The sequence below is a fragment of the Lampris incognitus genome, chromosome 4 (genome assembly GCF_029633865.1).
Source record: "Lampris incognitus isolate fLamInc1 chromosome 4, fLamInc1.hap2, whole genome shotgun sequence".
Classification (NCBI taxonomy): Eukaryota; Metazoa; Chordata; class Actinopteri; order Lampriformes; family Lampridae; genus Lampris; species Lampris incognitus.
The window spans coordinates 60,877,548-60,900,217 of record NC_079214.1 but is presented as its reverse complement, the minus strand read 5'-3'; the positions used below and the strand labels follow the sequence as shown (position 1 = coordinate 60,900,217).

Below are 22,670 nucleotides of genomic sequence, written 5' to 3'. Positions count from 1 at the left end.
CATACCCAGTGGACAGCGCTTGATTGGAGCCAATTTCATCCTACAACAGGACAATGACCCTAAACACACCTCCAAATTGTGCAAGAACTATTTAGAGCAGAAGCAGGCAGCTGGTATTCTATCGGTAATGGAGTGGCCAGCGCAGTCACCAGATCTGAACCCCATTGAGCTGTTGTGGGAGCAGCTTGACCGTATGGTACGCAAGAAGTGCCCATCCAACCAATCCAACTTGTGGGAGCTGCTTCTGGAAGCGTGGGGTGCAATTTCTCCAGATTACCTCAACAAATTAACAGCTAGAATGCCAAAGGTCTGCAATGCTGTAATTGCTGCAAATGGAGGATTCTTTGACGAAAGCAAAGTTTGATGTAAAAAAAATCTTATTTCAAATACAAATCATTATTTCTAACCTTGTCAATGTCTTGACTCTATTTTCTATTCATTTCACAACATATGGTGGTGAATAAGTGTGACTTTTCATGGAAAACACAAAATTGTTTGGGTGATCCCAAACTTTTGAACGGTAGTGTATATCATCTCTTTCTCTTTACATCAGTCTCTCCATCTCTCTCATCTCTACATCGCTCTTTCTCTATCTCTCTCTCATCTCTCTCTCCATCTCTCTCTCTCTCTCTCTCTCTCTCTCTCTCTCTCATCTCTCTCTCTCTCTCTCTCTCTCTCTCTCTCTCTCTCTCTCTCTCTCTCTCTCTCTCTCTCTATATATATATATATATATATATATATATATATCATCTCTTTCTCTTTATATCAGTCTCTCCATCTCTCTCTCATCTCTCTCTACATCTCTCTCTCTACATCACTCTCTACATCACTCTTTCTCCATCTCTCTCTCTCCACCTCTCTCTCTCTTGGTTCAAGGCTCCCTGTCTCTTCCTTTCTCTGATCACATCGTGCTGAAATGTGAGAGTGTGTATTTAAGCGTGTGTTTGCAAAGTGTCTGACAAATGTTCGGGGACACCTCGTCTTTTTTTAATGTTCTGAGAGATGTCTGATAATCTGTGTTAACTTTTCAATTAACTGTGACAAAAACCCTGCAAATGAAATACAAACTATTTACTAATACGCTGGGTATATGTATGCAGCACTCAGCTGCATGTAGGTTGACGCGTCTTCCTCACGATGAAGAGCAGGGTTAACTCATAATGACAGCTTTCTTTTCCTAGCAACTATAAAACGTATTTTTCCCCAGTGGTGGTTTAAACAGCTGAAAGGTTGCCACTGACGACACAACAGGGGTCTAAAATAGGTGGGGTATGTATATCATTATTCTCAAGGTAGTACTTTAAGTAGTACTTTAGTACTTCAAGGTCTAAACAGCTTTCTAGGTCAGTCTGTGTGAAGAGGTGAAGGTCATTCTTACCGAAAAAGCGTCACCACACGTTTGATCCACAGTGTATTCATACTGTGTGTGTGTGTGTGTGTGTGTGTCTGCCAGTGGTGACATTTTGTAATTAGGCCAGAACTCTGACCTTTCTGTGGAGATCAATAAATAATCGTACACGTAGCATTAACATGGGCTGGCAGTACGTGGTGCCGTGGCATCCATTATGTGGTTTAAATCTACAATGCGAGTATTCTGAGCTGCAGACTGGCAGGATCCACAGCTAACTAGCCCCTGATGCCCCCATTTTACCCCATGGTTTATATGTGGCCGAGAATACCCAAAAGGTCATCATTTATACCATATTACAATCTGTTCAGCAAACAAACATGTGTTAGTTAGCCCCCCCCCCTTTTCTCCCCAACTGTACTTGGCCAACTGTACTTGGGGAGGGCTGCAGACTACCACATGCCTCCTCCGATACATGTGGAGTCACCAGCCGCTTCTTTTCACCCGACAGTGAGGAGTTTCACCAGGGGGACGTAGAGCATGGGAGGATCACGCTATCCCCCCACCCCCAGTTCCCCCTCCCCCCCAAACAGGCGCCCCCCGAACAACCAGAGGAGGCCCTAGTGCAGCGACCAGGACACATACCCACATCCGGCTTCCCACCTGCAGACACGGCCAGTTGTGTCTGTAGGGACGCCCGACCAAGCCGGAGGTAACACAGGGATTCGAACCGGCGATCCCCGTGCTGGTAGGCAACGGAATAGACCGACACGCTACCCGGACACCATTTTGTTTGGCTTTTTTTATCTGATGTAAAGTATTTAGAAAAGCACTATATAAGTCTGATGTATTATTATTATTATTATTAACATATAAAAATATGGGTTAGCCATAAAAAACTAAAAATAACTTATTTTTAGATTTCCATCAATTTGAAAGTGTTATATTTATTTTCTATTTTTACTACAAGCAGGGAACACATTACCTTTCGATCTGAGAAATATCCCAGATAAATACAAATATTTTATAGATCAGGCCATGGCATGAATGCAGAATTCATATTGAGAAATATTACACCCATGAATAATTTTAAAATTACATAAACATGCAGCCCACATATCAGCTTTTGGGGTGTCTTGGGGCAAAGCCCTGCAAACTCACAGAGCTTTCCTCATTTACTCAACTACACTTACCCACAATCTAATCAGAAGATTTATTGTCGCCAGCCTGGTGACCTCTGACCTCGCATTACCATCACCACCATATAATTAGGAAAGACACCGTGGCTTTGTGACTGACGTGAGCCATTGTCTTTCTCTGTAACCTCTTGGTGGTGCCTATGAAAGCCTCGTAATCAAATAAGGCCGGGGGTCTCGCAGCGGGGAAATCTCATTACACTACCTATCTATTAACATTTATCCAAGGTGAAACGCAATGGAGGATTTCCATAATCTGCCTGATGCAGCTAGTGTGTGAGTGTAGTGGTCTTTTGTGTGATATCAGATTGAAGGTATATGTGTTAAGCCAAATGATGCTCCCCCCCCCTCACTATATCCTCCATCCTACTCAGTGGGTCTAAACAATGGAGGTGGGATGGAAATTGGATCTGCTCACGTGTGATGTGCTGTTAACTCAAAGTACTCTCGTAGCAAAATAGCTTTTGTAGAGTAGCTAAGGCTTGCACCCAACCGTTTGTACACATTAAGAATAACCTCGTTCTCTTAAGCACAGGCATGCACTAAAAAACCGAGTAGTAGTACAAATACATATTGTAGCGAATTCAGGGGGCAGCCGGGAACTGCCGCCGCAGCCAGGAAGTGAACCCGTGTCACCCGCACCATGGGTGACTAGGCTAACTAGTCAACTTAAGGGTCCGATCCGTTAGCCAAGGGCTAGCGAGTCTAGTCATCTGTGGTTGTTACACTACCCCCCTCCTTCGGGAAGCGTGTCCCTGCGCTTCAGCATACCAGCTCCCTCACGCCTCTGCATGCACGCGCTTCCGATGGCCTCATGGTCTCGCCATCCCACTTCTGACACCAATGTAGCGAGTTCAGGGGTGGCCGGGAAGCGAGCCTGGGTGCGGGCGACTACGCTAACCAGTCAACTAAAGGGTCCGACCCGTTAGCCAAGGGCTTGCTAGTCTTGTTATCCGGAGTAGTAACACTACCCACCTCCTACGGGAAGCGCGTTCCTGCGCTTCAGTATACCAGCTCCCTCACGCCTCTGGGCGCATGTGCTTCCGATGGTCTCACGATCTCACCATCCCACTTCTGACACCAATGTAGCGAATTCAGGGGCAGCCAGGACATGAACCCGGGTCGCCTGCACTATGGGCAACTGCGCTTACCAGTCAACTAAAGGGTCCGACCCGTTAGCCAAGGCCTAGCGAGTCTAGTCATCCATGGTCGGGACAATATTAACAGGGATAGCCACCTATAGTTTAACCTAAGTGTACAGAAACAGAGACAGCTTATGTGTCGTGTGTCTCCTCTATGGTGCAGCCAATAGGCTGCTATGGGCATGGCTTTTGTAGGGGACGCATTGTTATCACTTTTTCACTGCCAGTAGAGATTCCGAGTACAAATCCTTAAAGGGAAAATTCACAAATTTTCAATCTTATCTCTGTCTATCTGTTACAGGGTAGCATGTGAAAAACACCTGCAGTTGTTCTTGATCGTTTCTGCATCGCTGGGACAGCACAGAAACCGAGTGTTTTTCTGTCCGACAAGTGATATGTTGTGACGCTGGCTGGTGGACGGAAAAAACTAAATACTGCCTAACAGGGTTTCTGTTACTCTAATTCACTCTAAACTATCTGTTCACAAAACACGTACATGTTCTCTCGGCTAAGCTACATTTCCAATGGTGGAAATGATGCAGAGGATTTTATGGATACAGCCTTACGTGCAATGCATTCTGGTATGTGTAGGCACTGCGGGAAAGACTGTGAGCAGGAGAATGTAGATTTCTCTGTCAATATAGTACACAGTGAGGACTCTATTGCTTCAATCCACCACATTACGCATCAGAACTGACTGCACATACACGACAATGCTGTCAGTGAAATGTCCCTTTAAGTATCAGCCGATACCTAGTACCAGTCCAATCCATTACTTTTGCTGAACAGGGCAGACACAGGCCACTATTTTGAGGTCAGTGGGCAAAATAACTGACATAGAATCAGTTTTTTCCCTCACTGTTAAAGAATCACAGGCTTCCATGTATCCAAAACACATTAAATCAAGCCGTTTTGCTTTTATTTATGACACGACTCATGGCTTTTGGTACTGGATTTTAGTCTTTCCAAAAATCTCTAATACCAATATTCCATGTTAGCTTAGCTCAGCTAGCAGTGTGCGATCCGTGACGATAAAGAATGATCCGCTGTGCCAACTGTTCGCTGATGAGCATGCGCTTCAGTCTCTGCTGTTCTGTTCTTCCTCATCTTTAGTCAACATAGGTTTATGGCATAAGCGCTGTGTAAAATTGACTGTAAATAGCCGCAGGGTTGCCTTCCTCTTCCCTTCTTCCCAAGTGTGTTGGTTTTACCCAAAATGTCAGGACGCTCACTTAGGAGGAGAATGTTTGTTCAGTGTTGTTTGAAGAGGAGAGGGGTAGAAGGGGTCATGGTGGTGGTGGGGGTTTGGAGGGGGAGTGGTGTTTTTGTTTTGATTAAGATTCCTTACTTGCCTCTGCCTTTCACACGGCACACCTTTGTTGTGGTAAAACTGTGTGGAAATGCTGGTGTGCCCATGCACAAACACTTTGAAACAGGTGCACATACACATAATTACACGGGAATCCACGCGTGCAACCATACGTTCATGCATACACAAGGAAACACAAACATCAATTGTGCAAACACACGCCGAAGCAGGTCTGCACACACACACACACACACACACACACACACACACACACACACACACACACACACACACACACACACACACACACTGCTTTTACCTTGACGGCCACGAGCATCTTGTCTTTGGTGGGGCAGAGGTTGTAGCACTCCGCCAAGAAGACCTTTCCAAACGCTCCTTCTCCCAGCTCCCTCTTCAGGATGATGTCCCTCCTCTTAATGTGCTGAACGTCTGACACACGGAGAAGAAAGATGGATGGAGCGAGGGAGAGCGGAAGACGGGAAAGGAAAGAACAAAGGGAGGGGAAAAAAGAGGAAAAGAAAGGTGAGTTTGAGAGTGCAAATCTGAGTGAAGTTATTACAGGACTGGATAAAAAATGCATTGAGAGAGAGAGACAGCGAGAGAGAGACAGATAGAGAGAGAGAGATTGAGAGAGACAGCGAGAGAGAGAGAGAGAGAGACAGAGAGCAAGAGAGAGACAGAGAGAGAGTCCGAGAGAAACATAGAGAGAGACAGAGACAGAGAGATAAAAGAAGATAAATGGAGAGGGAAGCGCGAGTGACTGAGTGATTTGGAGTGTGAAAGAGGGTCTATTTTGAGACCGAGAGAGAGAGCGATAGAGAGCGATAGAGAGAGACAGAGTGAGTGCGAGAAAGAGCAAAAGAGCAGGAAAGAATGAATGCAAAGTCTAAATGAAGAGTAGTCCATTTTAATAGAAGGCAAATGACAGAGGGAACAAGAGGCAAAGAACAAGTAACAGAGGCACAAGTGCAAGTGATGGAGAGAGACTATACAGCATCACTGTTGTGCTCTGCAATGTGCTGCAGAGACGCCTGCAGACCGGGATCAGCCCGGCCCTCGTCCTGCAGCCTGGACACCACCAGGACTGGACAGGCAACGACCCCATGTGTCGTGTGATTCAACGTACGACACACAGGATCAAAATGGGCTCCACGGATTGGGCGGAGGCCAGGCCACACAATCGCTGTTGCTTCTGCACAGTGTGGCAGTTTTGCTGGCATTTGCTGCTAAGAACTGTCCCGTCCAAACATAAATAAGCTACATAAGCAGGAACACACGAGATGACTTAGAGGCTTATTATAAAACCCAATTTGGCCACAAATTATTTTCGAGATTAGGGGGAGTCTGCGCCGGGTGGGCCAAAGTCGACACACGTCGCAGTTTCCTCCGGGAGTTGAAGATGCAGATCAACCGCCAGAATCACCACCCGATCGAGCCTTTGACCAATCAGAGCTGTCAATCACATCAGATAGGTTTGATATTTACAACTGGAATCTGGGCAAGTCTGAGCTCTTCTGCAAGTGCCTGCACCACCGCCGCCAAGAGGCCCTCCAGAAATCCGTGTTGTCCAGAGGCAGGCGAGAGATTGCCGGCGAACGCCTGTTATGTGAAAGGAAATCTGATTTTCAAACGAAATAATACTCCGAAGGCCAGCATCTCAAGGTGACGAGTTCTTACGCCGAGATGCACAACTAGCCAAAAAGCCCCACTCTTCCGAGCCGTCCCGGTCGCTGCTCCACCCCCTCTGCCCATCCGGGGAGGGCTGCAGACTACCACATGCCTCCTCCGATACATGTGGAGTCGCCAGATGCTTCTTTTCACCTGACAGTGAGGAGTTTCACCAGGGGGACGTAGCACATGGGAGGATCACGCTATTTCCCCCCCCCCCCCCCGAACAGGCGCCCCGACCGACCAGAGGAGGCACTGGTGCAGCAACCAGGACACATACCCACATCCGGCTTCCCACCCACAGACACGGCCAATTGTGTCTGTAGCGACGCCCGACCAAGACGGAGGTAACACGGGGATTCAAACCGGCGATCTCCCTGTTGGTAGGCAACAGAATAAACCGCCATGCTACCCAGATGCCCCACATTTGAATGTTTTTAACCACACCCGCTGTGTGCTAGGTTTGGACCTTTTAACTTCTTTTTTTGAGCATGTTAGCATCAGTGCCTCCAGCACCGAAAAAAAAGTAAGTGTCGCCTATAGTTTTGTGTTGTCTCTGGTGCTTTACGTCAGGGAAATGAAGCTGAATATGCACACACACACATACACATACACATTCACGCGACCATGAGCCCACACATGCACATGAATGCCCAAAAACACACAGCAGAGTGAATGGCGTCCCTCATCCCGGCAGCTTTAGTGTAATTATCTAACCAGCGGGTCGAGAAAGTGACAAAATGCTCCATGAGCCGAGCAACACAAGAACACTGCCTATTACACTTTTATAAAGGCTGCCTCTGAGCAGACACACAGCAAGTCCTGAGCTGACGTCCAAATTAAGCTCACTTTTAGCACACAGCGGGAGGCTCATCCCCAAATTCTCCCTCGTTCTGATGAAACTGCAGCCGTTTAAAAGGCTGAATTCAGCCAACACTTGGTTGAAAACATTCCTTGATAGTAACATATATATATATATATATATATATATATATATATATATATATATATATATATATATATATATTACTATCAAGGAATGTATACATGTGTGAGTGTGTGTGTATATATATATATATGTGTGTATATATATATATATATATATATATATATATATATATGGGTGTGAGTGTGTGTGTGTGTGTGTAAATATATATATATATATATATATATATATATATATATATATATATATATATATATATATATATATATATATTCACACAGTCCCACAGTCCAAAGACGTGTAGGTCAGGTGAATCGGCTGTACCAAATTGCCACTAGGTGTGAGTGTGTGTGTGTGTGTGTGTGTGTGTGTGGGTCCTGTGATGGCCTGGCGGCCCGTCCAGGGTGTCCTCACCTGCCACCCAATGATTGCTGGGATAGGCTCCAGCATGCCCGCGACCCTGAGAGCAGGATAAGCGGTTTGGATAATGGATGGACGGATGTAGTTGCCCAAAGGTTAGAGGTGCTCATTACATCAAGCGCCGGTGTTTATGTTGCTGCTGGAATGGCCAAGGTGTGGCCAGATGTCACTTTGAGACGAGCGCTGGGCCTCCAATAACGACACACCTCTTATCCTAATTGCTTGGTCATTTTGTTGGCAAGGCCCACCACACAGGTTATTTCCTTTGAGCAGAAAACAGTTATTTGTAGAATTTCACTCACAAAAAAGATTGGGTTCGGAATAAAGTTCACGGAGTGGGTAGACGGGGATACAGTCCAAGCAGGAGGGACTGGGAGAGACAGAATGACAGGGAAGACATTTAGAGTTATGAGTAGGAGACAGTTTCAAAGTAACGGGGAGTGCAGGAGAGAGGTGAAGAAGAGAGTGCAGGCAGGGTGGAGCGGGTGGAGAAGAGTATCAGGAGTGATTTGTGACAGGAGGGTACCAGCAAGAGTTAAAGGGAAGGTTTACAAGATGGTTGTGAGACCAGCTATGTTGTAGGGTCTGGAGACAGTGGCACTGATGAAAAGACAGGAGGCGGAGGTGGAGGTGGCAGAGTTGAAGATGATAAGATTTTCATTGGGAGTGATGAAGAAGGACAGGATTAGGAACAAGAGTATTAGAGGGACAGCTCAAGTTGGACGGTTTGGAGACAAAGCAAGTGAGGCGAGATTGAGATGGTTTGGACATGTGTGGAGGAGAGATGCTGGGTATATTGGGAGAAGGATGCTGAATATGGAGCTGCCAGGGAAGAGGAGAAGAGGAAGGCCACAGAGGAGGTTTATGGATGTGGTGAGAGAGGACATGCAGGTGGCTGGTGTGACAGAGGAAGATGCAGATGGAAACGGATGATCCGCTGTGGCGCCCCCTAACGGGAGCAGCCGAAAGTAGTAGTAGTAGTAGTAGTAGTAGTAGTAGTAGTAGTAGTAGTAGTAGTAGTAGTAGTAGTAGTAGTAGAGGAGGGAGAGTGTTGATGAAGCTGGTGGATTTACCATATAACCATAGGGAAAGTCCACTGTTCATGAACTACACATGTACTACACATATAGACCTTGACACTTGTACAACCTGTACTTGACACTTGACAACAAGTTTAACTTTGAGAGCCTTAAACAACGTCCCTCTACTTCGGCTGTCTTGGGTCACTCGATGTGACAGACCGGCGGTCCACAGAGTCGCAGGCACCAACTCAGTTCTCACAGTGTCATAAGACTCGGGCCCGATCGTGTAACGTGACGATAAAAGCTTTGACTACAGCAGCGTCCTGCCGAGGGACCAACAGCGGCGTGGTAAACAACATGACGACATCCTCGCTCGCACACCCGCTGTGGACACAACACAAAATGAGTCCAAATCCTCCTTATCCCCCCCCCCCCGATCATCTTTTGAGTATCTCAAGGCAAACAATTTTGTGTTTCTAATGCAACTGTGCGTTTCTTTCCCCCCCCCCCGAAAAACAATTTTGAGCGCCTCTTTTCAGCGCCATAGGGCACGGTTGGCTTGTCTTTGATAGATGTAGGTCACAGTCTTGTTATTCAACCGAACGCACAATATCACCGCGGTCCCATTTCAAACTCTAGTCAGTCTGACATGAGGAGCACATCCAGACTCTCCTTTTCTCTGGCATATAATAAACATTCAAGACGGGCACAATCGTACAGTCTGAGGGGGCCTTCTCTCTTGCTGCCGCTGCACAGACGGTACAGTTTTGTGAGTCAGACAATGGTTATATGTTAATTTCTACTTTAAAAGCTGCGCTTCACAGGTTTGGCACAGTAGCAGCACTTACTGGCAATGAGCGCTACTTCCTCGGTGCTTTCGGCGGCATACAGTAATGCAGTCTCGAGTCCAAAAGGTCTATTTTCTTTTATGGGGGGGGATTTCTCTCCCCCCTTTTCTCCCCAATTGTACTTGGCCAATTACCCCACTCTTTCCAGTCGTCCCAGTCACTGCTCCACTCCCTCTGCCAATCCGGGGAAGGCTGCAGACTACCACATGCCGCCTCCGATACATGTGGAGTCGCCAGCCGCTTCTTTTCACCTGACAGTGAGGAGTTTCGCCAGGGGGGTGTAGCTTGTGGGAGGAGCACGCTATCCCCCCCCCCCCAGAACAGGCGCCCCTGACCGACCAGAGGAGGCGCTAGTGCGGCGACCAGGGTACATACCCACATCTGACTTGCCACCCGCAGACTCGGCCAATTGCGTCTGTAGAGACGCCCGACCCGGAGGTAACACGGGGATTCGAACCGGGATCCTCGTGTTGGTAGGCACTGGAATAGACGGCTACGCTACCCGGATGTCCTAAAAAGGTCTACAAGGTCTATTTTCTGTCTATTGCCACGTACGAACCTATTCAAAACTAAAGAAGCCAATTAGTGCTTGTCCCTTCTGGTGTGCGAGAGCCCTTATCGTACGCAACAAGACCAAGGGTGCGTCCATAAGTGCATCTGAGATTACCCAATAAGCCGCCAGACTCCCCGATTTGACATAACTTTGTCTTCAGCCATTTTCAGCCACAGAAACGCATTGCACTCCTCCAGCGAGTTCTGGGTCTACCCCCGGGGTCTCCTCCCAGTTGGACGTGGGTGGGAAAACCTCCGAAGGATGCCCGAACCACCTCAACTGGCTCCTTTCAACACGAAGGAGCAGCGGCTCTACTCCGAGCTCCCTCCGGATGGCCGAGCTCCTCACCCTATCTGATGATGCTGGTCGCGTGGCTCGGGTCCTGGACTGCTCCGTTGGCATGTGGACACTGCTTGGCATCCTGTGCATCATGTTCTTCATAAATTGTATGTCCATTATAATTATGTTCTCCTCTTTCAATGTTGTATTGTGTAAATTGCGTGAACACAACATCCATCACATGCTGTCCGTCTTGGGAGAGAGATTCCTCCTCTGTTGCTTTCCCCGAGGTTTCTTCCTATTTTTTCTCCTTGTTAGAGGGTTTTTTTAGGGAGTTGTTCCTTATCCGATGAGAGGGTCTAAGGACAGGATGTTGTGTTGCTGTTAAGCCCACTGAGGCACATGTGTAATTTGTGATATTGGGCTACACAAATAAAATGGATTTGATTTGATTTGATCTGAGCCCTGACACCCTACGGAGGAACGCCTTGGGATCCCCCCAGGTGGGCGTTGCTGGGGAGAGGGCCATCTGGAGTGCCCTACTTCGCTCGCTTCCACCGCGACCCGACCCCGGAGAAGCGGCTGACGATGAGACGAGCAAGGCATCGCTTCAAATTTCCAAGCGAGAACACACCGAGTGCTCTGAATGTCCAAACAGCAGGGGTGACGGTACTGCGGCGTGCTCGGACACCCTCGGAGTGAAGTCGCCATCAGACCACCTGAGCGTACGGCACTGAAACGCCTCGTTGTGTTGACTCGCCAGTACGTAGGTTCGAGTATTCCTGTACAAGCTCGAGAGCATTTTATTGATTTAAAACAAAAACGCCAGTGTGGCTTTAAAGCACGAGAACGCCATATCCGGCTACTGCAGGATAAACGCAGGACTAATCAATCCAGGGTGACTTCTGCAGGGACCATACCCCCCCCCCGCGCGCCGCACATCCGAGAGCGATGTCTCTCCGCCGGGCGACCATCGCCCTGCCGTCTCCATTTGTGTGCGTCTCCACGGATCCGGCTAGTCCAGCCCAGCTCCCTCATTCTGTCGCGCTGTGACCGCCGGCTCTCTGTGTCCTCCCCCAAGCGAGGTTGGGAGAGCTAAACCATTACGGCCGCTCACCCGTCGACAGCGGCGAGGACACATTACTTTAACCTTGAGTTTCCTTTGCTGGAGGAACCCCCCCCCCCTCCCTCCGCCCCCTCCCCCCCCCCCCCCCCCGCAGCCTTTTTAACCAGAGCGGTGTGCTGGAAAGCCCTGAGATTAAGTCCTTATCCCGGGGCTCGGCATCATTCATTTATCCCGGCTCACCCCGGGCCGGGGCCCGATGCACGCTACACACACACACACACACTCTCCCCAGAGCCTGGCGGTGGGAGGGGGAAGGGACACGGTGGTGTGAGTTACTCAGCCAGCCAGCGGGGCCCGGCCTGCGGCGGAGGAAGCAGCGGCGATCGAGAAGGCAGATCTGCTCGGAGGGGCTTTGTCGTCTACCTGCGAGTTCAACCCACTCGATGTCCCCCACTTGACGTTTTGCACACCACGGGGTCCCCGGTTATCTCCCCTTGTCTTGACTTGCGTTGTTTTTCCCTCTTTCTTCGTCTGGAGGAGAGGGGGCGTCACAAGACCCGAGGAGGGATTTATCACACCCTCACATCAGCCATTTAATCTCATCTACCTGTGTGTTTTACTGTTGTATTCTATTAGTGCCCCCCCCCCATAAACAACACTGTCATGCAAACCATGGATACCTGTATATGTCATTTTTCTTCCTTTTTTTATTTTAGGACCCCCCCCCCCTTTTCCCTCCCCAATTGTATCCCCCTCTGCTGATCCGGGGAGGGCTGCAGACTACCACCTGCCTCCTCCGATACATGTGGAGTCGCCAGCCGCTTCTTTTCACCTGACAGTGAGGAGTTTCACCAGGGGGACGTAGCGCGTGGGAGGATCACGCTATTCTCCCCAGCCCCCGCCCAAACAGGTGTCCTGACCGAGCAGAGGAGGCGCTAGTGCAGCGACCAGGACACATACCCACATCCGGCTTCCCACCCGCAGAAACGACCAATTGTGTCTGTAGGGACGCCCGGCCAAGCCGGAGGCAACACGGGGATTCGAACCGGCGATCCCCGTGTTGGTAGGCAACGGAACAGACCGCCACGCCACCCGGACGCCCACTATATGTAATTCTAAAATGCTCCTTAAATTCAGATTGTGTTAACGTTGTGTTATAATACTGATACTGTTAGTACATTGTGTCCACACCAAAGTCAGATTTTGGCTTTACTCAAGAAAGACAGATGACAGATGCATGTTCCTCCCTCCTACAAAACATCCCATCATCATAAGCAATAACATGACAGACATTTGGACATTTCTTTTGAAATCAACTAGGAGGTGGTTCTTCAAGGCATCTTAAAGTTAAAGGGAAGGGACCAGCTATGTTATATGGTCTGGAGACGGTGGCAATGACAAAAAGACAGGAGATGGAGCTGGAGGTGGCAGAGTTGAAGATGTTAAGATTTTCACTGGGAGTGATGAAGGAGGACAGGATTAGGGACGAGTATATTAGAGGGACCGCTCAGGTTGGACGGACTGGAGACAAAGCAAGAGAGGCAAGATTGAGATGGCTTGGACATGTGTGGGGGAGAGATGCTGGGTATATTGGGAGAAGGATGCTGAATATGGGCGGCACGGTGGCGCCGTGGTTAGCGCGGTCGCCTATCAGCGAGAAGATCCTGGGTTCGAGCCCCAGGGTAGTCCAACCTTGGTGGGTCATCCCGGGTCGTCCTCTGTGTGGAGTTTGCATGTTCGCCCCGTGTCTGCGTGGGTTTCCTCCCACAGTCCAAAGACATGTAGGTCAGGTGAACTGGCCGTACTAAGTTATCCCTAGGTATGAATGGGTGTGTGTGTGTGTGTGGGCCCTGTGATGGCCTGGCGGCCTGTCCAGGGTGTCTCCCGCCTGCCGCCCAATGACTGCTGGGATAGGCTGCAGCATCTCCGCGACCCCGAGAGCAGGATAAGCGGTTCGGATAATGGATGGATGCCGAATATGGAGCTGCCAGGGAAGAGGAGAAGAGGAAGGCCAAAGAGGAGGTTTATGGATGTGGCGAGGGAGGACATGCAGGTGGCTGGTGCGACAGAGGAAGATGCAGAGGACAGGAAGAGATGGAAATGGATGATCCGCTGTGGCGCCCCCTAACTGGAGCAGCTGGAAGTGTAGTAGTAGTAGTAGTAGTAGTAGTAGAGGAGGGAGAGAGTTGATAAAGCTGGTGGATTTACCATATAACCATAGGGAAGTCCACTGTTCATGTACTACACATATAGACCTACACATATAGACCTTAGTAGTAGTAGTAGTAGTAGTAGTAGTAGTAGTAGTAGTAGTAGTAGTAGAGGAGGGAGAGAGTTGATAAAGCTGGTGGATTTACCATATAACCATAGGGAAGTCCACTGTTCAGTACTACACATATAGACCTTAGTAGTAGTAGTAGTAGTAGTAGTAGTAGTAGTAGTAGTAGTAGTAGATGTGACTGAATCATGAGCCCATTCTGTTGCGCTGCAGTCCGGCTCATAGACTCACAGCCCGCCAGAAACTTTTATGACAAATGTCTTTCAGCAAATGCCCTCTAAGTACTTTTTTTTTGGTTTTCAGACACTCTCAAATCACCAGAATGAGAGTCTGCAGGAAACATCTCCATCCTCAAACCACCACCCCCTGCACACTTACGCCGCCGTTATTTGAAAAGTATAGGGGCCCGAGCCGGGAAGCGGCCCTCTGCGTTATCCTCGTGGATATTAAGTGCCAGTGTAATGAGAGGGCCACGCTCTGTACTCCAACATCAAAAAGCTATTGTATAATTCTGGCCGGCGGGAAGTGACAAAACTGTAATTAAAATAGCAAGGCCGAGCGATAAAAACCAACCCGCTCGCCGCGAGGCGGCGAGGCCGGCTCGATACGGATCTGTCATTAGGCTAAAGAAGCGTCCTCTGCCGCGCTTGCCTTTATCTTCCAGCGCGGCTTTTAATTTCCAGGGATCGGCCTCCTCCCGCCCGGATCCGGGAAGAGCTGATCCGACTGGACGTGCCGGCCGGGCGAGGCCTCGCCCGTTTATCCCTGCGTGCGTGCACATCAGCGAACCCCCCCTCCCCTCCCACCCCCCCGCGTGAGGACCGGGGTCTTATTTTATTTATCTATTTCATCTTAATAATATCTAGTGTTTATACCAGCGTTGGGAGCGACAGCCCAACTTACGCCGCTGTCAGGTGTCGGGAAGCGTCAGCCGAGACGCCGCGCGCTTAATCTGCTCCCCTCGCCCGGCTGCTTTTGTGGGGAGAAATGTTGAGCCACTGCGAAAGTGTGTGTGTGTTTTTTCCCAGTCGGGATTGACTCGAAGATCAGAGAGTCGTGAATAATGCATTTCTGGAGGGCACCCTGGAATCGGCGGCAGGAGCTAAGCAGCAGCAGCCTGACTGTGGCAAACTGCCTTAAAACACACACACACACACACACACACACACACACACACACACACACACACACACACACACACACACACACACACACACACACACACACACACACACACACGGGCCTGTGGACACTAGCGGTTTTCAAATGCAGAATTCTGTACTGTATATAGCGCGGGGCACCCCCAGGTGATTGGAATTGCAGATGGGCCACGCTCCACAAAGAGATCCGGCCCATTTGAGCCGGTGTGTTGATGCCCTGTGCAGATCCCCTGCACCCGCCGGGCCTCACAGGACCGACACAGGAGGCGTTTGAGCGACGTACAGGACGCGGCCCATTGTCGATGCACTGACCTCTGATAAACACAGGTAAATGGATAAGGAGCGAGAGAAATTGTGTGTGTGTGTGTGTGTGGGGGGGGGGGGGCGTCCGGGTAGCGTAGCAGTCTATTCCGTTGCTTACCAACACGGGGATTGCTGGTCGGTTGGGGTGCCTGTTCGGGGGGGAGGGGGAACTGAGGACCCCGGCGAAACTCCTCACTGTCAGGTGAAAAGGAGCGGCTGGCGACTCCACATGTATCGAAGGAGGCAGGTGGTAGTCTGCGGCCCTCCCCGGATCGGCGGAAGGGGTGGAGCGGCGACCGGGATGGCTCGGAAGAGCGGGGTAATTGGCCGGATACAATTGGGGAGAAAAGGGGGGGAAAGTGTGTGTGTGTGTGTGTGTGTGTGATTTTATGTATATGTTTGGGGAAGACAGTGACAGCGAATGTGCATTTTTGTCAGGGTAGTTATCAATGTGGGTTTTTGTGAGTGGGATTATGTATGAGTGTGCATTTCATGCCTGCACAAACGTGTGTGTGTGTGTGTGTGTGTGTGTGTGTGTGTGTGTGTGTGTGTGTGTGTGTGTGCTGTCCCAGCACTGTGAAGTGAGTGCCACCGTCACTGGCAGCAACATATTCTTCCCGGATAAGAAGCTTTCAAGCAAATGAAGGAATACATTATTGATCGGTGGCCAAAGCATCAATAATTAAACCATATTTTACCCCCGGGGGTGGGGTGGGGTGGGGTGGGGAGAGGGAAAAAAAGCATTGCGGCTTGACACATGGCATTGTGTTGGGAAGGCTGAACAGCAATCAGGGTGAGTGAGTGGCCAGGCCACGGGGCTGGAGGCGGTGGGACACAGCTCGGCACGGCAGTCGGGGCCCCGGGGGCCCCAAGGCCTGCCCTCTGGCACACTAAGTGAAGTCATTTATCAAACAGAAAGGAAAATGAGGAGGAGGGCTGGGGCGGAAGCAACTCCAGCTTCCACTCCGTCTCTTCTGTCTTCCTGCCCGACCGCCACCCCCCCCAAAAAAAAAAAATCACGGTAACACTTTCTACGAAGCTTGCATATATAACACCCTATGAGCATCTATAATGCCCTATAAGCATCTATACCGCCCATACTTTCCTATAATGTGTATTACATTGACTAAAGGCTATGGCTGAAGACTGAAATAGTACTGAAGTGTCATTATGCATCTCTACAAAACTTCAGCAAAACAAGTTGGCTGTGAAGCATTATGACATTTGAGAGATAAACAGGCTAATGATGACATATTCATAATGCATAAACCCGTTTTAAACTGACATAATGTATCATAAAGGTGGTTATGAGGTGTTGTGAGGGCGTATACATGGTTATAATGAATCTTACAATGACTTATAGCTACACTTATAGGGCGTTATAGATGCTAATAGGGCGTTATAGATGCAACAGATGCTTAAAGGGCATTATAGATGCTTATAGGGCATTACAGGTGCTTATAGGGCATTAAGCATGCTAATAGGGCATTATATATGCAACAGATGCTTATAGGGCATTATAGATGCTTATAGGGCATTACAGATGCTTATAGGGCGTTATAGATGCTAATAGGGCGTTATAGATGCAAGCTTCACAGAAAGTGTTACCAAAATCACATACAGACATGCAGAGTGCATACCCATACGCATACTAAGACACACACCGACACACCGACACCAGTGTGCGAGTCTTGCGGGTGAAGAAAAACGCTCTTAACTCCGCATTCATATGTAGTGGATGAACCATGGAAGGGAAATGTGTCGGAGCCATTCTCTTTCCTAGCCGGCGGCGAAGGGCGGTGGTCTTTATGACCTTGTGATGAAGTCGTAGGAAATGCATTGTGAGATGATTTCCCCATCCGTGCCAGGGTATCCCGGCTTATAAATACAACATACGTAGACTGAAGGCACAGATGGCAAAAAAAACAACAAAAACATGCTCCGTTCTGCAGGGACTTTAAACATTTTGTAAAGCCTGCATGAATGTGTAATCCCTACTGAGGAACTCAGATTCCTGCACATGCTCCAGACCCTATTTCCCATGCTCCACACCTTATTTCCCATGCTCCACACCTTATTTCCCATGCTCCACACCTTATTTCCCATTCCAGGTGCATGATAATGGGCAGAAAGTTTCATTTGTGCCCGCCGTCATTTATTCATTAGCTCACAATCAGATCTCCTGTGCTAGGCATGACGGGTTATAAATCAGTCACGGGCCAGCCATTAACAATTCATGTAATTCATAATACATAGGGCCCGTCATTTATTTATCACCTCTAAATGGGATTTCTTTCCATCCCATTGGCTCCCGCTCAGCCGTCAGCCTCTGCGGCCCAGCGGACGGCCACTTTGAGAGTGGGCCAAGATGTAAACAATGCAGATCAGGGTTGAATGGCAGCTTGGTAGCCAGGAAACATCGGATCAACCGGCGTTTTGGGGGGGGGGGTTCTCGGCTCAGATCCGGTGCCGGCCCGGAAGGAAGCGGCAAGTGCAGCGCAGCAGCTGGCGGCTGGCACGGTTGTTTTCTCCCGCTCCTCTTGAGCGGTTGATGTAATTGTGAGTAATTAGGCCTTAAAGTGGTCTTGTCTTTCCCCAACCTGGAACACGAGTCCCAGAGGGGGGAAGGGATGGAGTCTGTCTGAGCGCCTGGAGCTGGCGTTCGCAGCACCGGGGGTTTTGTCTTAACACGTTCACTACAAAGAGGTTGGAGTTTTGCCACCAGATGCGATCACCATGAGAACACGCTGAAACCGCAGATGACAGTTAATCACACATTACCCACAAGCAACCATATGTCTCACTGCGAAAAAAACAAAAAACAAAACAAAAGGCAGCTTTACCGTGTCCTTACTGTATATGATCACCATAGAGACACACATCAACCAGCTTTACGGTAATACAAGGCTCTAACGGAGCTCTGACACGCTTCTGACTTTCATCTACACTGAGACAGCCTTACCTTTGGTGGAAATACTACAAACATAGATGGATCAATAGATAGATAGATAGATAGATAGATAGATAGATAGATAGATAGATAGATAGATAGATAGATAGATAGATAGATAGATAGATAGATAGATAGATAGATAGATAGATAGATAGATAGATAGATAGATAGATAGATAGATAGATAGATAGATAGATAGATAGATAGATAGATAGATAGATGGATGGATGGATGGATGGGATAGATAGATGATAGCCAGATAGATGATGGATGGATGGACGGATAATAGATAGATGGATGGATGGATGGATAGTAGATAGATAGATAGATAGATAGATAGATAGATAGATAGATAGATAGATAGATAGATAGATAGATAGATAGATAGATAGATAGATAGATAGATAGATAGATAGATAGATAGATAGATAGATAGATAGATAGATAGATAGATAGATGATAGCCAGATAGATGATGGATGGATGGACGGATAATAGATAGATGGATGGATGGATGGATAGTAGATAGATAGATAGATAGATAGATAGATAGATAGATAGATAGATAGATAGATAGATAGATAGATAGATAGATAGATAGATAGATAGATAGATAGATAGATAGATAGATAGATAGATGGATGGATGGGATAGATAGATGATAGCCAGATAGATGATGGATGGATGGACGGATAATAGATAGATGGATGGATGGATGGATAGTAGATAGATAGATAGATAGATAGATAGATAGATAGATAGATAGATAGATAGATAGATAGATAGATAGATAGATAGATAGATAGATAGATAGATAGATAGATGGATGGATGGGATAGATAGATGATAGCCAGATAGATGATGGATGGATGGACGGATAATAGATAGATGGATGGATGGATGGATAGTAGATAGATAGATAGATAGATAGATAGATAGATAGATAGATAGATAGATAGATAGATAGATAGATAGATAGATAGATAGATAGATAGATAGATAGATAGATAGATGGAATGATGGACAGATGAGATGGATGGATAGATAGATAGATAGATAGATAGATAGATAGATAGATAGATAGATAGATAGATAGATAGATAGATAGATAGATAGATAGATAGATAGATAGATAGACAGACAGATAGATGGATGATGGATGGATGGATGAATGGTTGGATGAGATGTCTGGATGGATAATAGATCGATCGATAGATAGATAGATAGATAGATAGATAGATAGATAGATAGATAGATAGATAGATAGATAGATAGATAGATAGATAGATAGATAGATAGATATATTCTTGATTGCACTGTTGTACCTGTTTATGTTGGATGGTTTATGTTTATGTTGGATAATTATGTTGATGTTGGATGGTTTATGTTTATGTTGGATAATTATGTTGATGTTGGATGGTTTATGTTTATGTTGGATGGCTTATGTTTATGTTGGATGGCTTATGTTTATGTTGGATAATTATGTTGATGTTGGATGGTTTATGTTTATGTTGGATAATTATGTTGATGTTGGATGGTTTATGTTTATGTTGGATAATTATGTTGATGTTGGATGGTTTATGTTGATGTTGGATGGTTTATATTTATGCTGTATGGTTTATGCTGCAGCATAAACCTTCAAATAGCAAACATGGTCTCCTTGTCTGTCTATTTGAACCCACCAATCAAACAATTCCTCCTTGCCCTCATCACAGTTTTTTTATGCTTTTTGGTTCCCCAGTGCTCCCACCATCACCAGCATCATCACTGTGTCTATGTCCTTGGGATCGATGTCCAAGGCCTTGATGTAAGGGGTGTCAGTCTAAAAAAATTTTTTTGGTTGAATGCCAAAGCTCAGGCCATATGTATCATTTTGTTAGTATTTTATCATAACTATTGTACATTAAATTGAATCTCTTCCATCGACGCACCTTAAAATAAATGACAGTAACATGATAGAATCAGTAACACACAGACTCTGGGCGGCTGCAGTGGAATCTGAACCCATAATGTTGGTCGTCTTAGTGCCACGATATTATTCCACATCACACAATATGAGCCGTCACATAAGGTTTCAGTCATCGTATTACCATGCAACCTTTTTTATGAAATTTCTTCTTGGTTTTGAGTTAAAAAAAAAAACTTATTGGAAATAGCAGCAATTGAATAAAATACCCAAAATGAGCATAAAATAATTACATGCTTGCTTGATAAACTTTTAATTCAATAAAAAAGAAATGTGATAAACTGGAAACACATCTGATGAATAATCAAACCACATGACCAATTTTTTTCTGAATCTTAACTCGTCCATCTTTCTGGAAGTACGGTTATACGATATGGGACACGTAACCCTATGTTTAGGGTTTTATTCGCTTAAATAAGAGCTGATGAAAATGCACCTTAATTTGCATATTTTTTCATATCATTTAATTATTTGTTTGAAATGTATTTGAAATGTGATGGAAACATAGGTTGTGCCTACTCAGGGACACTACCAGAGAATACGCCACCCCTGGCATTGTGGTTACAGCATCGTTTCACTTGTCTTGTGTTTACTTACAGGTGGTGGGCTTGTTGCAGTTGTGTCCATGTCGGAAGTACTGCGGGTTCTCCACCACTGGTATGCGAGTCATCCCTATGACAACCGCATCAGGACCAGCATCGAGGGTGCAGGGAGTGATAATCCCGTGGTTAACGTGATGGAGTGGGCTGGCGGAGTCTTCCTCTCCACTGATCACAGCTACGGGCCCTGTAACGACACACCGACACACCGGTTATTCCACAGCTGAGCTAATTCGGTCTGTTTCCGTAGTGACTGGTAAATGTAAGCAGGGCTGGACTTTAACAGTCGTCCGGTCATCCTGGATGACTGGAATTTCCATGTGGCAACCAAGATGAAATATCTGGGTGACTAAAAACAAGTTGTTTTAATATTTATATTTCATAAATTTGAACAATGAAAACAATACATTTAATACATTTGCTAATAATATTAGCAAAGTTATATTCGGCATCACATCTGCAAATTATCAAAAAAAAAAATAGCAATCATTAACTTTTACTTCGTAAGGCACAACATGTTTGCTCGCTATCTTAAAAATCAATGGCTGCTTCTGCATGTTTGCTCAGTTTTTAGCAATATGTCCCCCCCTCTTTTTTTCGCCCCAGTTGTATCCGGCCAATTACCCCACTCTTCCGAGCCGTCCCGGTCGCTGCTCCACCTCCTCTGCCAATCCGCGGAGGGCTGCAGACTACCACATGCCTCCTCCGATACATGTGGAGTCGCCAGCCACTTCTTTTCACCTGACAGTGAGGAGTTTCACCAGGGGGACGTAGCGCGTGGGAAGATCATGCTATTCCCCCCAGTTCCCCCTCCCCCTCTCGAAAAGGCCCCCCCAAGCAACCAGAGGAGGCGCTAGTGCAGTGACCAGGACACACACCCAGATCTTGCCTCCCACCCGTGGACACGGCCAATTGTGTCTGTAGGGATGCCCGACCAAGCCGGAGGTAACACAGGGATTCAAACCAGCGATCGCCATGTTGGTAGGCACAGGAATAGACTGCTACACCACCAGCAATAGGTTTTTAGCCTGTTGTAATCAGTCATAGTCTCATTTCAGCTCCCGGGTTTTTGTTTGCTTGCATTTCCTGTCACATCCCAAGCTTGTACTGCCGGTTAGATAAACTAATTGTGGACATATGAAATAAGTTCAACCAATCCTCAGATTAGTGACCAGCTAAACGTCATGCCCCAATCATGCAACTGTTCTCAATAAGACATGCCACTGTGCACACAACATGTATACCATCACGGTCAAGTTGTACTTTTGAAAGCAACTTTGTAATCTCTGCTGTGTTTGAACTGAGATGGTTTGTGAAAACACCAAAGCCTTGTGTTCCAACTGTTCAGCTGATCAACTGGCTAGATTCATTCAACTGGCTGTATCGTATCACCTTTACTTTGTTGACTGATTCAATTTCATAACATCAAGATACTTTATATTACTGTAACAATGATGCCCTCACTGTTGTGGTTTGGGTCCGTTTTGCGTGGGACAACCTCCGTTCCCGAGGGACGAGCTCAAAATGAGCTCTTGGTTGCTCAATGTATAGTTAGAAATTGTCCTTAAAATGGACCACCGGTAAGGAACAGGGG

At 47.1% G+C, this 22,670-nt stretch overlaps 1 protein-coding gene across 1 annotated transcript in view; it reads right to left on the bottom strand.

Moving 5' to 3' along the window:
• ntrk3b (neurotrophic tyrosine kinase, receptor, type 3b) overlaps positions 1-22,670 on the bottom strand; it is a 266,488-nt gene that overhangs the window by 65,825 nt on the left and 177,993 nt on the right. The window contains exons 12-13 of the mRNA XM_056278574.1: positions 21,075-21,263; positions 5,315-5,445 (exon numbers count right to left, since the gene is read on the bottom strand). Coding sequence (XP_056134549.1) covers positions 5,315-5,445; positions 21,075-21,263 — 320 coding nt within the window. The remainder of the gene's footprint in view (positions 1-5,314; positions 5,446-21,074; positions 21,264-22,670) is intronic.